The sequence below is a fragment of the Centruroides sculpturatus genome, unplaced genomic scaffold, assembly GCF_000671375.1.
Source record: "Centruroides sculpturatus isolate CEXI.00-Female unplaced genomic scaffold, Cexi_2.0 scaffold290, whole genome shotgun sequence".
In the NCBI taxonomy this organism is placed as follows: domain Eukaryota; kingdom Metazoa; phylum Arthropoda; class Arachnida; order Scorpiones; family Buthidae; genus Centruroides; species Centruroides sculpturatus.
In genome coordinates this window covers 468,316-485,101 of record NW_019384526.1, presented here as the reverse complement: position 1 = coordinate 485,101, position 16,786 = coordinate 468,316, and the positions used below count along the sequence as shown (strand labels likewise).

The window sequence follows — 16,786 nt, the reverse complement described above, 5'->3', positions numbered from 1 at the left end:
GTTGGTTTGGCTTTATACTAATATATTGGGTTTTGAGAGATGTTTAGTGTTTCAATTTTTTTTTTTAAACACAAGATGTTTGAATTTTGGAGAATGAATTTTAATTAATGTCTGTAGACTTAGCCAAGACTTTACTTCATTTTATTGTAATTTTTTGTTGCTAATGCCATACTATTTTTTCTACCTCAAATTTCCCTAGGACTGCTTTAACTTTCCCCAAATCTTATTTGTGCAGTTGGACATATTCTGCACCTCTGTACATTTTTGAATAATAAACAGTATTTTTAAATTGTATTATTAATCTTTATTGTGTGCAATCTGTAAAACAAATAAATACAATTTGTCTTCTTATTTACACATGTTATTAATTCACTTTTCTTAATGTTAGATTAAGCTCAACTTAAATTCTATTATTAATATATGAATTGATAAAACAAACGTGTCCGTCACGCCTGTTAATTTATTACACAGTATAAGTCTAGAACCATAGGAATTATAATTAGCTTCATTTATTTTTATACAGGTAAAGCAAACCGCTGAGTAAAGAGGAACGAATTCGTTATTTTGATGATGGAGACAAAGCCTTCAGCAACTTCACATTTGCCTCAATGCCCATCACCAAAATAACTTCAATTCATTCCTTTTTACTCAGCACTATGCTTTACCTGTATTAGAATAAACAAAGATCAACATAACTTCTATTTTTCCAGGCTTATTGAGTGCACAATACTTGGCTAAGATCAATTTTTACCAATCGTTTCAAGTGTATGAGTGCTACGTGTGTTCAAATAATAAGTGTGTTCGACTGAAACTCTTCAATAACAGTTGCTACAGACATACAATTATCGACTTATTCTTAAATTCACCATTCATTAAACAATGAAATCGTACTACAATAAAAAATTACAGAATCGAAAGTGATATGTTAACAATAGTAAGATAATATAAATTCAATTACCAATATATTTCTGACAAACACGACCACACGTTACTGATGCCGGTGGAATATCCCAAACAAAAGGGCTAGTACCAATAGCCACACACCCCGATTTTACGTATTTAAAATCTTCTGGAAAAAGTAAATCTGTACCTGCCAGTTCTTTACCAGTTTCTCCAAGTTTAAAACGATCATTATGAAGGTCCACAGTTTCGAATCCGAACCAGTAACACCCAGCAATAGGTGTTGGTCCATCTATAATGGCGTGAATGATATGCTGATTTTCATCAAAAGTTCTGGGTAGAGCCAGTTCACATTTGTCCTTTACAGCGGCACACACGTCCATTTCTGAGTAAGGAGTGTATTCGTAATCGCCTGAAATGAAATAATATTTACTAAGTAACATCAAAGAATCACAGAATCACACTCTACTGTTAACAAGTAAGATATTGCATTAATTCTTAACAGAAGAAAAGGTGTATAATTTTTTAGATCGATCAAAATTGTTTTATATTAATTTCTTTTCTGGTTAAAAATTAATTAATGAGGATAAAATAATTCGTACTCACATGGACCCAAAGTGCCTTCTTCTAAAAAAATATAATTGATTTTTTTAATACAATTAATTGATTGTAAATTATGAATTTGATATATAATAATTAAATTATAAAATGTTTCGAAATGTAAAATAAAAATAATTACCTTCGGTTGTAGTTGTGGGTACCGAGGTGGTTGTAGGAACAGGAGTTGTTGTTGTTGTTGGAGGTTCAGTGGTAGTTGTGGGTGGCACAGTGCTTGTTGTAGTAGGTGCCTCTGTAGTTGTGGTAGGCTTTTGAGTGGTTGTACTAGTCGGAATTTCTGTCGAAGTGGTAGTAGTTGCAAATTCAGTTGTGCTTGTTGAAGGTTTTGAAGTAGTGCTTGTAGGAATTTCGGTAGATGTTGTTGTAGACGTTTCGGTAGTAGTTAGAGTTGTGGGTGGTTCTGTAGTAGTTGTAGTTGTAGTTAATTCTGTAGTTGTATTAATGGGAGGCTCAATAGTAGTCGTTGTTGTTACAGAAGATTCAGTTGTTGTCGTCGTAAGAGGCTCAATACTAGTGATTGTGGTAAAAGACTCAGTAGTAGTTGTAGGAGGTTCTGTAGTGGTGGTCGTAGGAGGCTCTGTAGTGGTGGTCGTAGGAGGCTCTGTAGTGGTGGTCGTAGGAGGCTCTGTAGTGGTGGTCGTAGGAGGCTCTGTAGTGGTGGTCGTATGATGTTCGGTAGTTGCAGTAGGAGGCTCAGTGGTTGTTGGAGGTTCTGGTGTTGTCATAGGAGGCTTAGTACTTGTTGAAGGTTCTGATGTTGTCGTAGAAGCCTCAGTAGTTGTGGGAAATTCAGTTGTTGTTGTTGTAGGAACACTACTACTTGTAGGGGGTTCAGTTGTTGTCGTAGGAGATTCAGTAGTTGTAATAGGTTTCGTTGTTGTTGTAGGCTCGGTAGTGGTTGTCATCTTAAGTTCAGTAGTTGTAGTAATTATTGTTACAGGAGGCTCAGTAGTAGATGTAATAGATTCCGTAGATGTAGTAGAAAGTTCAGTGGTAGTAGGAGGTTCAGTAGTGGTGGTGGTGGTAATCGATTGAGAAGTGGTTGTAATTAAAGCTATAAATGGAAATTGGTTGATTAACGGAAAGTTTATAAATATTTTATATAGGAAGTTAAAATATATAAATGTTTATAATGTAGATAACTTACAATATCAATATGTACTGCATATTTATCCAAACATTTATAAACTTTTATATAATAGATTTAAATAGTAATCAATATTATATTACAACACAATACAGTAATAGCAATATATAAACATATAAAGCAATATATTGATAAAAATTAACATATAAATATATGTTACTTTTATCACGCGGTGTATATATATATATATATATATCGGATGATCAAACGAAATGGGAACTGGAAGTTGCGCGAGGAATTTGACATTACAGTACAAGTTGGCAGATCCTGAATGACTTGTCAGCAGAAAATTTATGATCATCATTCACTGCCTGGCCTAGAGGCCCAACTACATTCATTGTTTGAAACTCTAACCTTAGCTCTAAGATTTTGACCGAGTTAAATTTCTATAATTTAACAGTATAAATACTATAAATTATTATTTAACATAATTTCATTATATTGTAGGATTGCTGACCAGACAAAAGGTCCTTGAACGAAGTACCGTATTTTGACGAGTATAAGTCGCTGTCAAGTATAAGACGCACCCCTATTTTGAGATAAAAAATTTTGAAAGAAACTTTTTTAATCGGATTGTCTAAAGATGCATTTTATTCGTTTTTTTATTCAGGAATATGACAGATGGATGAATCGATACCTTTATTAAACTGAAATAGTCGTCATTTCTTAATGTAAACTCAGAGGTCACGTGATGACAGTCGACAGAACATGGCGGCGATGACTCGTGTGTCACTAATCTGATAATCTAGGTACTTGATAATCTGATAATCTAGCCATTTGGTTGAGGGACCATCTGCTTAACGGACCACTGCACAGGTTGGTCCCTAGAGTAAACCACTACTGTAGATAATTTCACTGAGAAAATGGTTACCTGTCGAGTATAAGACGCATCATGATTTTGAGCCCCGGAAAGTAGTAAAAAAAGTGCGACTTATACTCGTCAAAATACGGTACATAGATTATTAATAGATTGAAAGTGCAAAATCTATATTTGTGCCTGCGACTTTTACACCTCCGTTATTTGATCAATGGGTACTTTGAGTAGTGTTGTGTGCGCTTACTTTTACAGAATCACTGAATTAACTCGAGACACATATACTTAATATAAAATGAACCATGGCAAGGTCATCTACCAAAATTACTTTTTTAGTAGATTTCATTACAAAACTATGTCACACATGGTATTCACGTGGCCAAAACACGCCTCTAACTAGGAATTTCGTTAACTTCAACCCTTATTAGCCAGGCTTACTGTGTTTTAAGTTAAGCATTTATAGCAGTTATGGATTTTTTTTTCCATATTTTTATCAGACTCATAAACTTTATGTTAATGAAATCTCTAGATTTCGAAATTAAAATTGAATTTAAGCTTCAGAATTCTATTTTAAAATTTATTTAGAAAATAAAGTACGTTTATAAAATATTATAAAACAATTATTAATACATATAAATATTTTAAATTAATTACATACCATGGCCATATATAAAACACACAAACACACACACTGTGATCGTAATTAAAGTTCCTATTCGATGCTGTTTAGTAAGTTATTTAGCGGTCCAAATGCTGCCAAATTTAGTAAAAGGCCATTTCAGGATGCATAAAACATTTCCGTATAAAAATGAAGAAAGAAAAAGTATCAAATCTCACCGCTATGGCAATTTTGTTGCTTTGGATCTGTATGATTTTTGGTCGTGTGGACACTTAGAAAGCAAGTTTATCGAAGACATATCACAAATTTGGTAGCCTTTGAAGACACTATCACAATGCATTTTAGTAGGCCTATATCGATTACGGTCGACTGTTAAACAACGCCTTCAGGCTTCATACCCTCAGAATGGGGACCACATCAAGCAGTATTACCTGTTTCGCTAATATCTCTGTATAGCATAAGTTCTTACATGAATATTGTTGCTTGCAGCGCCAAAATTGCCACAGTGGCATGTTTTAGTACTAATCTATTTACGGAAATGTCTTCGGCGTGTCCTGAAATGTAATCAAACCAGATATGTATAGCTAAATAGCATTAAATCGGAATATTTTTAAAAAAATCGCACGAATATCTTTAAAAAGTTTATAATATTTTTTTAAAAATTATACGTAAAAAGTTTACTTTCTTTTATTATCTGAACAACAAAACTATTGTTTTATTTAATTAAAAACTAAGATTAAATTATTAATTCGAAATTCTTAAATGTTTTAACCGGGAAATCATTTCGTTTTATGTCTCCTATTTAATTATTTAACTTCAACTTTAACGTACATACACATTTGGTCTATAGAGTTGCCTTAATTGCAGATGTTAAATCAAATATAAATATAAAAAAAGAGATATACTTACGACAATCGGCTAAACATTTTCCATGAACAGTACAAGTTGCTGTATTCCAGGTTTTAGATGCACTTTCCTGTAAATACAGTATAGCGATTTCAATAATTAATTTTTAAAATCGATATTTTTGCATTTTATTTCATAAAAATAAGTCATAAAATCTGTGGCCTAAAAAAGCTTAAGAGAGCTTTTTTTCAGGCCTGCAGTGCTTAGGGACAGGGCCAGATATATACAGGGTGTATCAGAATGACGTTTTAAAAATTTGGGGGATTGTAGAGGATGAAATTTTGAACGTTTTGATATAAGGAACTCATAGCCGGAAATGTGATATAAAGTTTCTACAGCGGTAGGAAGTGCTTGACCATCCTTCACTTTGGTAGCTACCCTTCTGTCCATTGACGTCATGTTATTGTTCTTGACTTCTTTCTCTGAGGTTATGTAAAGTCCCTTGTGTACGCAACACCTGTAGGAACAGTTCATGAGCTTACGGACCGCATCTTTACAGCATTTAATGCTATCAGAGGGGAGCGTGGCATCTTACAGAGAGTCGGACAAAACATGGTTCGTCGTTGCACATTATGTAAGGAAGTTGGTGGTCGTAACATTAAACATTTACTCTAAAGTAGTGGAGCCATTGATTCGATGTACTTACAGTACAGTTTGATTGTACTCTACTGTTTTATCAATAAAACTTGTCATAAATACTGTATTCTGCTATTTCATTCAGCATTTCGATCACGCATGGTGGCCAGCCATCTTAAAAGCGCTAACTGACACAGGGTCAGAACCCCCGAAATCTTTTCAATCTCTATAGGAGCTACCTCTCAACAGGCAGATCATCACTTCCACAGCCAACAATCACTACTGCAAGAAAGATATAACTAGAGGGTGTCCCCAAGGTTCCCGGTCGGGCCCCTTTCTCTGGAACCTCATGAATAATAGCCTGCTGGAGCTCAGCTCCACCTTTCCCACGGAATACAAGTGCAGGATACAAGGTTATTCAGATGACACTATAGTGGCCATCTCGCATAGGAACCAAGAGGTTCTTCAAGACAGGGCCAATGACATACTAAAGAAAATCTCTCACTGGAGCGCCAACAGGAAACTAAAAATAAAATATGAGAAGTGCGAGTGCATTCTCTTTCCCCGCAACACTTCTCTCCAGAAAGAACCCACTATCAGAATAGACGGAATACGGATTAAAAACAAGAAAGTCATCAAGTACTTGGGCATCATTCTGGACAACAGACTAACATGGCGGTACCATGTCCACTATACTTATGAACAAGCTATCACAGTCTCTCCTTCCCTTTATTCCATTGCCAGGAACCGCTGGGGTTATGGGAGTGAGACTTCTAGACTCCTATATACCGCGGATGTAGAACCAATATTACTCTATGGCGCAGAACTATGGGGAAACTTCGTGAGGAAAACCCACATCAGAAGAAAACTGCAATCGGTCCAGAGACTTTCTGCAATATCTATCACGAAAGCCTACAAAACCGCGCCAACTGATGCCTTACTCGCCATCGCTAACATCATCCCCATTGATCTTATAGTAAAAGAAAGAGTCTGGAAGTACTATCATTACAAGATGGCAACTCACCAAATCAGTAGGCAGGAATTTGACAACATCACCACAGGAATCGGAGTCTATACGGAAACAGTTTTGCTTTCCAACCACATCGAGCAGCACAGTTTGGACTACCTCCCTTGTCCGCATGCATTCCACCCAAAAACTTTTATCGACGCTCAAATTAATCTTCAGGGAAATGACACCCCACGGGATCCACATCTTCACGGATGGCTCCAAGTCTGACAGAGGCGTTTGGTGCTCAATGGTGGTCACCTACAACAAAAGGAATTTATAACAGGTGCAGTACAAGCTTGGCGATCACTGCACTGCTAACCAAGCAGAGTCGCTAGCCATCTTCCACGCCCTACAGTGGACTTTGAACAACATTCATCAACACAACAGAAAGAACATCACCACTCTCAGTGATAGCCGTGTCGCACTCCTGAAACTGAAAAAGCTGAACAGCAACTACCCAACGGGTCTACCAAATCATCAACATTATAATTCATTTACGCCGTATCATCATCAGGCTCCACTGGGTGAAAGGCCATGCTCATAACGCTGGCAACGAGAGATCAGACTTGCTGGCCCGCACCGCTCCAGAAAGGATCACTCACTATTCTTTCAGTGCTATTCCCCCTAAATGGCTTCACAACCAAATCAGAGAATACTCCTGGAAACGTTGGCAAGACAGGTGGGACACTGGTACAACAGGTAGGCTCACCCAACAATTTATTCCTAGTGTGAAACAACGTCACAGTTATAAACACCTGATTCCCTCCTTCTCAACTACACAAATGTATACAGGGCACGGAAACTTTCGCAGTTACCTGAAAAGGTTTCTGAATAAAACTGATAGACTCTGCCCATGCCCTCTCAAAGAACAGGAAGATCCACTGCACATTTTCTTTCACTGCCCTAGCTACTCAAGCCAACGAAAGGGACTCATAAATGAAATACAGAACAGGAATGAGCTCTGGCCCTGTGAGCTTAGGGTCTTCACGGAAAACAAACACATCTCCAAAGCGTTAAAGAAATTCATTCAAGACATAAAGATATTGGACTAACATGCTGTAATCTATGTTTGCATCCCTGGAATTATCATGGTAATAGTAAATGTGTTCCCCGTTATTTAATGTAAATCTTTACGTCACTGTATACCAACTACAAAAATTTTTTTCTACAAAGTCACCAAATTATGTACGTGAAAGTATTACTTGTGTAACTTTCCAGTTTGAAATTGTACTATCTGGATTTTTATATGAATTTTCTGCAATGTAACGATAATGTATTAGCTGTCTACAAACTCATTAGCATCCTTTGACTGTTTATCTACTGTACTAATTGTGTACAACTGTAAATAATGTAATGTAAGTATTTGTCTTAAATATATGAGATGCAGACGCCCTTGAGTCCCATGGACTAAGGTCTTTTTCCTTCTATCCTATCTCCTGTACTTCCCCTTCATCCTAACTTCTTCATACACAACTTTACATCTTATTCTGGTCTTGGGCAATATCACTGAGTGCGGCCCATACCCACCTTCACTCGATGTTTCATTCAGCATACCGACTGAAAATTGTAAAGTGCTGTAGAAACTTTATATCACATTTCCGGCTATGGGTTCCTGATATCAAAACGTTCAAAATTTCATCCTCTACAATCCCTAAGATTTTTAAAACGTCATTCTGATACATCCTGTATATAGGACGTGCAAAGTGCAGTAGAAACTTTATACGTATCTCATTTCCGGCTGTAGGTTCCTGATATCAAAACGTTCAAAATTTCATCCTCTACAATCCCTAAAATTTTTAAAACGTCATTCTGATACATCCTGTATATAGGACTATAAAATATTCTTAGAGTTCTTCAGAATCCAGTTTATTTTTTTATTTAACTAGCTGAGGTAATAGAATACGAAAAGAGGTTTTAGAAATTCTGAAAGCCTAACTTACCACTTCATCCTTCTTATACAGATCATAGTAGCTAAACCCTTCTTTATCAATAAATTCTCTTTCGATTCCATTATCACAGACTTTTTCGGGTAACAAATCACACTTTCCTTGTCCAAAATTAAACGATTTGCATCCTGCCATCTTGATGCAATTCGACAAACAAGCGATCTGATGAGTGTTCTCGAAGTGAGCAATAGGTGCAACATCCAGGATCCTATCTTCACGAAATTTACAGCTTGCCTTCATCTCTGTTATCTTATCGCTTGGTATAATTTGATAAGAACTGGAAAAACACCATACTATAAGAAAATATAACAGCAACATGATGACCATCGAATAAGCATTAGAAAGCGTACAGAAACACTACGTTGGAAACTAGTTGATAATTTATAAAATTTCAGATAAATATTTTAATGATTTTGTAAATTTTACAAATATTATAGACTTTTGTTACTTAGTTACTAGGTAAAATAACATATAAAACTTTTGTGTGTTTACCGCTGNTAGAAAGCGTACAGAAACACTACGTTGGAAACTAGTTGATAATTTATAAAATTTCAGATAAATATTTTAATAATTTTGTAAATTTTACAAATATTATAGACTTTTGTTACTTAGTTACTAGGTAAAATAACATATAAAAACCTTTGTGTGTTTACCGCTGATTCATAATTAATACAAAAAAAAAATTTAATTATTCATATAATGTTTGTTTGTATTTTCAATGATCTTTTAGCTTTAAGTTAAGATTTACCGTTTTTTGTATGGTTTCATTATCTTGTCAAACATTACATTATGATTTCTATTCGTTCTGTTATCGATAAATTGGGCNTTTTAGCTTTAAGTTAAGATTTACCGTTTTTTGTATGGTTTCATTATCTTGTCAAACATTACGTTATGATTTCTATTCGTTCTGTTATCGATAAATTGGGCCCCACTGTTTATAAAGCTATAAATAACTGTAGCACGTGTATAGGACGTGATAAGAGGACTCAATACAAGACTAGAACAATTACCAATTCTGTACTGGCACATTCATATATCACTATATTATATACTCAGTGGATTTTAATGTAGAACCTCAAATTTTATTCGCGGAACCCTAGGGTTTCGCGGAACACAAGTTGGGAACTCGTACTTTAGACTTTAGTCTGCAGAGGCGGGTCATCAGAATTATTAGGATAAAGGCAAATAAATCACAATCATGCCAAATAAATCGCGAGCATGGCAAACACATCTCGGGCTTCTGAAGAATTAACGACCGTATTTCAATGAAGAATTTTCTTACTACACTCCTCAAAAGTGAAATCGCAACACCACGTAGGATTATGTGTAGCCACAGGATATTGCAGGACCTGTAAAGCCGGCATGCCCGGCAATCGGAACTCCATTGCCGACTGCCGGGACTTCATGTAACCTGTTGCCAAAATTCTGTGCGGACAAAGATGCACCCGTTGACGGCGACGGCGTATCGTTTTTCGTCTTAAAGAAAATCTTAGGAATGTTAGAAGTAATTAAATTTCTATAAATTATGCAGTTTTTGATACATTAATTTATAAATTAACAAAAGAAAATTCATGTTTACTTTATTTAATGCAGCATACTTATATTCTACATACTTTATAATATAACTAAGAATTAAACTTAAGATAAAATAATACTATTGTAAAGTAGAAAATGCACTATTCTTACGTTTCTATTCAACGTTTAACGCCACACTCGATTTGGCGCAAAGTTGAGACTAAATCGAACTCCCCTGTCTACATGATTTAATTCTTTCTGCTACTCCTTAACTAACAGATATATTAATAAATCGGAATTTAATGACATTTTTAAATGAAATTCTCTTGTATCTTAAATTTAATTAAAATTTTCCTTACCTTTAAGGTAAATTGAATGTAGAATTATGCTAAAAACTTAACGTTTGTTTACTCGATTTTATGACGTTCGATCGAGCAAAAATTTGTAGAAATTGCGAAATTTTCAACCCGAATTCGAATAGATATAGTCATAAATCAACTGAAATAAATTTTAAAATTAAGTTTTCATCTTATCACATTTTTTATCGTCGATTTATATTTAGAAGAGGAAGTACAGATTTAGTTTTATGATGGAAAAATTACTCAATATTCACGTATCGTTCGAGATCATACTGATAAGTTACATCAGTTGTTCAGTCGCTGTTTACTCTCGAATTGTTTTACTTGTATTGATGATAAAATCTTTTGGTAAGATGCTTTGAATTATAAATTAACATTAATTAATGATGTATTATAGTGTAGACTTACNCTCCTACCTTAGACTTTAGTCTGCAGAGGCGGGTCATCAGAATTATTAGGATAAAGGCAAATAAATCACAATCATGCCAAATAAATCGTGAGCATGGCAAACACATCTCGGGCTTCTGAAGAATTCACGACCGTATTTCAATGAAGAATTTTCTTACTACACTCCTCAAAAGTGAAATCGCAACACCACGAAGGATTACGTGTAGCCACAGGATATTGCAGGACCGGTAAAGCCGGCATGCCCGGCAATCGGAAACCCATTGCCGATTCCCGGGACTTCGTGTAACCTGTTGCCAATATTATGTGCGGACAAAGATGCACCCGTTGACGGCGACGGTGTATCGTTTCTCGTCTTACCGCCTTCCAAGGATAGTGAATTAATGTAACTGTTTATTTTGCACGCGCATTGAAAAGACAATTGGCGTCTCCAAAAACATACCTGTAAACATTACAGGTACAGAAACTGCCGCTAATAATGCATAAATAACTCGTTTTCAAATGATTACGGTTTTGGTATCGGTGCACAATGTCATTTTTCTCTTTTCAAATGCACACGTTGTAGTGGCTTCTTTACAACATAGATGAAATTCGTATACACTTAAAAAGTACTTCAAAAAAATAATTGAATTATTTATTAACTTTTTCTATTATACGTTTGTATATATTACAATAAAAAAGAAAGCCGAATGGAGTTATGAAATTGAAAATTTACTAATTATTTTGCATAAATTTTATATTAACAGATTCTAATAATATAATTTAAATATTTGTGTGTGTTTCGTGTGAAGAGAAATTAGAAATAAATAATGCAACAACACTACAAAACCTATTTATTTATAACTATGTTGACGTGACTAACAAATACATTCGTGACACTAGAAATATTTTTAAGTAGTCAAATTATGAATAAAATAATACCAAAATCTTCAGTAGACATTTGTCACAGTTGAAAGTATCAACAATGATTGTACACATGTAGATCATTAATCACTTAGTTCTTTATAATATGTTACGTGACTAATTAAATTAATTTGTACACTTTTTTTAATAATTTAAAAAGTGTTTTAAAAATTTATTAAGATTTAATCTATCATTTTTTTCGATATTATAATTAATATTCATCTATTTATTTATTTACTTATATTGCTAATAAAACATTTGATGTAGATATCTAATCAAACAGTCTGTGAGAATTATTCCATATTTGGGCTGCAATTTTCATAAATTTCCACTGGCATATGTCTGTTCGTCCGTCTGTCCTTTCTTAATCTCGAGAGTATAGTTAGATAGACAATTGGCACGACTCTACTGTTAACAGGAAAAGTATGATGTATAGGGGAAAGACACTACCAAAATCAAGAGCACTGTGTCGATGTCATGTATCTAACTACGTTCTCGAGATTAAAAACAGTGGGAATTTATAGGTCTACAATTTTTTTTTCAATTTGCAGCCCAGTATGATAAAAGTTAACCAATATATTTCTGACAAACATAACCACACTTTCCTGTTGTTGGTAGAACATCCCAAACAAAGGGACTAGTACTAATAGCTATACATCCCGATTTTACGAATTTAAAATCGTCTGGAAAAAGTAGGTCTGAACCTTTCAATTCTTTACCAGTTTTTCCAAGTTTAAAACGATCGTTCTGAAATTCCACAGTTTCTAATCCGAACCAGTAACACCCAGCAATGGGTTTTGGTCCATCTTTAATGGCGTGAATGATATGCAGATTTTGATTGACAGTTGTGGGTAGAGCCAGTTCACATTTGTCCTTTGCCGTGAGACACGTTTCTAATTCTGAGTGAGAAGTATATTCGTAATCACCTAAAATTTAAATAAATAAATAAAATGTCAATTAAACAGTATTATTAATATTAGTTATTGTGTATTATCAATTTAGAAGTGTCCATCAGTGGCTGAGTGGATAAAACATTAATGGGTTCGCGCCTTGCAAACGAGCTGACTACGTGAAGTTTTCTGGGTTTATTCACAGTAGTAACATCTAAATAAGGGCCAGTTTTCCTTAGAAAGTCCTTTTATGGGCAGATTGCAAACGTGTTGCGTTGCAATATACAAATAAAACCAAACCATAAAAGTATTTCCCAACAATGGCATTCACAAAGGGACGGGGTTCACCTGAAATTTATTTTTATACTTTTTGCTTTTTTGAATAAGAATTATATTAATATATATTTTAAAAATTCTTGCAATTCAGTAACTACAGTCTACTCAATACAAGATGGTACCAGTACTTCTGCTTTAAGACGTATTAACGGGTTGCGCTATTTATAAGATTCCATGTGTGTAAAGATAATTAGAGTTGTGTTCACGAGAGCGAATAAAAACATTCACTCTCGTGAACACAGATGAAGCTTGTACGTTAATTTGTTGAACTTAATAGTTGTATTTTGTACTTTGGTGCCTAAAATAATTTGTGTACCCTTGTTTCTCTATTACATCAGAACACTTAAAAACCAAAAATGTACAGTACACCTAACAATTAATATAGATTACTGAATGTTGTTTTGATTTTTTTTAAGAATAAAAACGTAATCAGGCCCTATGAGAAGGGGTGCAGCCGGGGCCAAAGAGATTTTGGGGTGCCCATCAGAATAAATCGAAATATATCTTTCATATTTTCTTAATTACAAAAGGATCTTTCAGAAATTTGTAAAGTTTAAAGCAAGAACTTAATTGTTTTACAAGAATACATAAAATTTATTTTAATATGCATTTTAATTTCAAATTGTCAACACTAAAAACAAGCCTAAATTACTGAAATTGTGGATGTAAGTTAATTTTATTTAACTAAAATTTTAATTACATTGAGGAATTGTTTAATGTAAATGTAGATTTGTTCGTTTAAATTAATGAGAATAAAATAATTCATACTTACATGGACCCAAAGTAGTAGCGGCTGTTACGGAAAAATATAATTTCATTATTTAATACAGTTAACCAATTATAAAGTTAACATATTCTGAACAATACAACAGAAATAATTACCTTCAGTTGTAGTTGTGGGTACCGGAGCGATTGTTGTTGTAGGCATCTGGGTAGTTGTTGTAGGCTTTTGAGTCGTAGTTGTAGGGGTTTCTGTTGTAGTTGGTGGTTCAGTTGTAGTAGTTGTAGAAGGCTCAGCAGTTGTGGTTGTTGGAGTTTCTGTTGTTGTAGGTGACTCTGTAGTAATCGTGGTGGGAGGCTCGATAGTTGTCGTCGGAGATTCGGTAGTTGTCGTCGGAGATTCAGTAGTTGTCGTCGGAGGTTCAGTAGTTGTCGTTGTCGTGGGAGGCTCCGTAGTTGTCGTTGTGGTGGGAGGCTCCGTAGTTGTCGTAGGAACCTTGGTAGTTGTCGTTGTGGTGGGAGGCTCGGTAGTTGTCGTTGTGGTGGGAGGCTCGGTAGTTGTCGTTGTGGTGGGAGGCTCCGTAGCTCGGTAGTTGTTGTGGTGGGAGGCTCCGTAGTTGTCGTTGTGGTGGGAGGCTCGGTAGTTGTTGTGGTGGGAGGCTCCGTAGTTGTCGTTGTGGTGGGAGGCTCCGTAGTTGTCGTTGTAGTGGGAGGCTCCGTAGTTGTCGTTGTAGTGGGAGGCTCCGTAGTTGTCGTTGTGGTGGGAGGTTCAGTAGTAGTTGTTGTTGTTGGAGGCTCAGTAATAGTCGTCGTGGTTGTTGTCGAAGGTTCAACAGTAGTAGTCATTGTAGGTGATTCACTTGTACTAGTAGTTGTTGAGGTAATGGTAGTTGTGGTTGTCGGAGTCTTGATAGTTGTTGTTGTTGAAGTGGGAGATTTGGTTGTTGTGGTAGGAAGCTCTGTTGTAGTGGTAGTAACTGGTGTGGTTACTGTAGTTGTAGAAATTTTAGTAGTAGTTACAGGCTTAGTAGCTGTGGAAGTAGTAGTCGACTGAGTAGTGGTTGTAACTAGAGCTGTAAGAAAAAATAGTCCAATAATCACTTAGGCGATATAAATTTCTATGTAGAAAATTCTATATATGTTTATATCATTTTTATTACATTAAATCTGTACTTTTTTAGCTTTTATAGTTATTAAAATAATATGCAAAGTGATCACAAATAAAGAGTAGGTAGTCAGTGCTTTCTGTAGAAAAAACAAATGTCAACCAAATTTGGTATACTCGTACTGTGCATACTATTTTGAATTGAGTAAAAGTTTCTTACTTGAAAATTCAACCGCTAAGGCAAACTTTCACGCTGCTTCATTACGTTCATATTACATAGGTTTTCCAAAGAATTTCGAGAGTTAATAGAAATAGTGTAATAAATTAATTTCAATTACAGATAAGATTAACAAACGTGGAATATGAAATAGACAATTTAAAGAGTTTTAACAATTAGAGCCTAATACACAGTCAGGCAAACGAGCACCCCGACTATTCACCTATCAAAGAATTGTGAAGAACGTTTTGCGATTGCTTTTATACCCGAAATTCGTTAGCAAAAGTAAATAATACACATATTAAAGAGACAACAGCGCCAAACTTTCCCTAGTGGCTGAATTTCAAAGTAAACTTTCTTCTCGTAAATCAAAACCAGGACAGTATTTATACAAAATTTGATTGATATTTGCCTAATAGTTCTTTCTACAGAGCTCTTTAATTACAGTTATCCTTATACTTACGACATTCGGCTAAACATTTTCCATGAACAGTGCAAGTTTCGGTCTTCCAAGTTTTAGACGAGCTCTCCTGTAATTATCATTACAATAAATAATTAAAAATTTTTGAAAATCGTATACTTTTTATTCAATCATACAATCATAATCATTTAATCTATTATGTTACTTTAAAACAGTATTTTAGTCTATTTAAAAAAAACTATAAAATAAAATGAAATTTATATTTTAAAATCCAAAAGTATTCTGTTTTCTACATTTCTGATCATTAAATATGCATAAATTATAAAATTAGTAGAGCGTACTTACACTACTAAAGTTAAAAAATGCTTAATTTACCAATTGCTGCTTCAGTTCTTTTCATACAAAACTATTTAACCGCTTAAATTTAATTAAATTTAAAACAATTATAAAAGAGCCTAAAAAAAATCCTTTTTTATATTGTAATTAGATGTCTTTAGTTAAGAATCTCTTAATTTTTCTAGACAATATTCTTTCCACTTAACACTTTTTCATTAGAAAATATATATATTTGGAAATTAAATTTAAAAATTAAAACTTTTCTAACTTACCACTTCATCTTTGTTATACAGATCATAGTAGCTAAACCCTTCTTTATCAATAAATTCTCTTTCGATTCCATTATCACAGACTTTTACGGGTAACAAATCACAGTTTCCTTGTCCAAAATTAAACGATTTGCATCCTTCCATCTTAATGCAATTCGACAAACAAGCGATCTGATGAGTGTTCTCGAAGTGAGCAATAGGAGTAACATCCAGGATTCTATCTTCACGAAATTTACAGCTTGCCTTCATCTCTGTTATCTTATCGCTTGGTATAATTTGATAAGAACTAGAAAAACACCATACTATAAGAAAATATAACAGCAACATGATGGAATAAGAATCGATGTGTATAGAATACCAACACCTTGGAAACATGTCAGAAATTTTTGAAAAAGAAATTAATATATTAATACTTGCAACTTTCAACATTTTTTTGAAGATGTTTGTTGCTTAGTTACTACGTAAAAAATTTATAATATAAATAATTATAGCCTATAATGTTCATATTATCGACAATACTAAGATATAAAAAAATAAACAAGTTTTAATATATTATTTTAGTTATTAAGTATTATTATTAGTTATTAATTTAGTTATTATTATTATTATATTACTATTTATACATTATTTTTATTTTTAAACTTGTTGTGATGATGCATTAATTATCCTATCCTGTTATGTGGTTCTCTTGATTTATGACGTCTCCACTACCAGCTTAAATAAACATCCCACGTGAAGTGCTATTAATTGATTCAAGATACATTTATTACTCTAC

General features: G+C 34.2%; 2 protein-coding genes across 2 annotated transcripts; both read right to left on the bottom strand.

Annotated features, from left to right (window-relative positions):
* Positions 1-678: 678 nt before the first annotated feature.
* LOC111622870 (mucin-2-like) lies at positions 679-14,228 on the bottom strand (the record flags this gene model as incomplete). Its single annotated transcript, XM_023365304.1, has 8 exons — positions 679-1,312; positions 1,507-1,527; positions 1,640-2,572; positions 5,008-5,074; positions 8,530-8,828; positions 12,290-12,643; positions 13,716-13,736; positions 13,826-14,228. Coding segments are annotated over 8 exons (2,460 nt in total), but the record flags the coding sequence as incomplete, so codon positions are not given.
* Positions 14,229-14,230: 2 nt separating this feature from the next.
* LOC111622869 (mucin-2-like) lies at positions 14,231-16,260 on the bottom strand (the record flags this gene model as incomplete). Its single annotated transcript, XM_023365303.1, has 3 exons — positions 16,015-16,260; positions 15,449-15,515; positions 14,231-14,736 (listed from the first exon to the last, which is right to left on the bottom strand). Coding segments are annotated over exons 1-3 (819 nt in total), but the record flags the coding sequence as incomplete, so codon positions are not given.
* Positions 16,261-16,786: the final 526 nt, after the last annotated feature.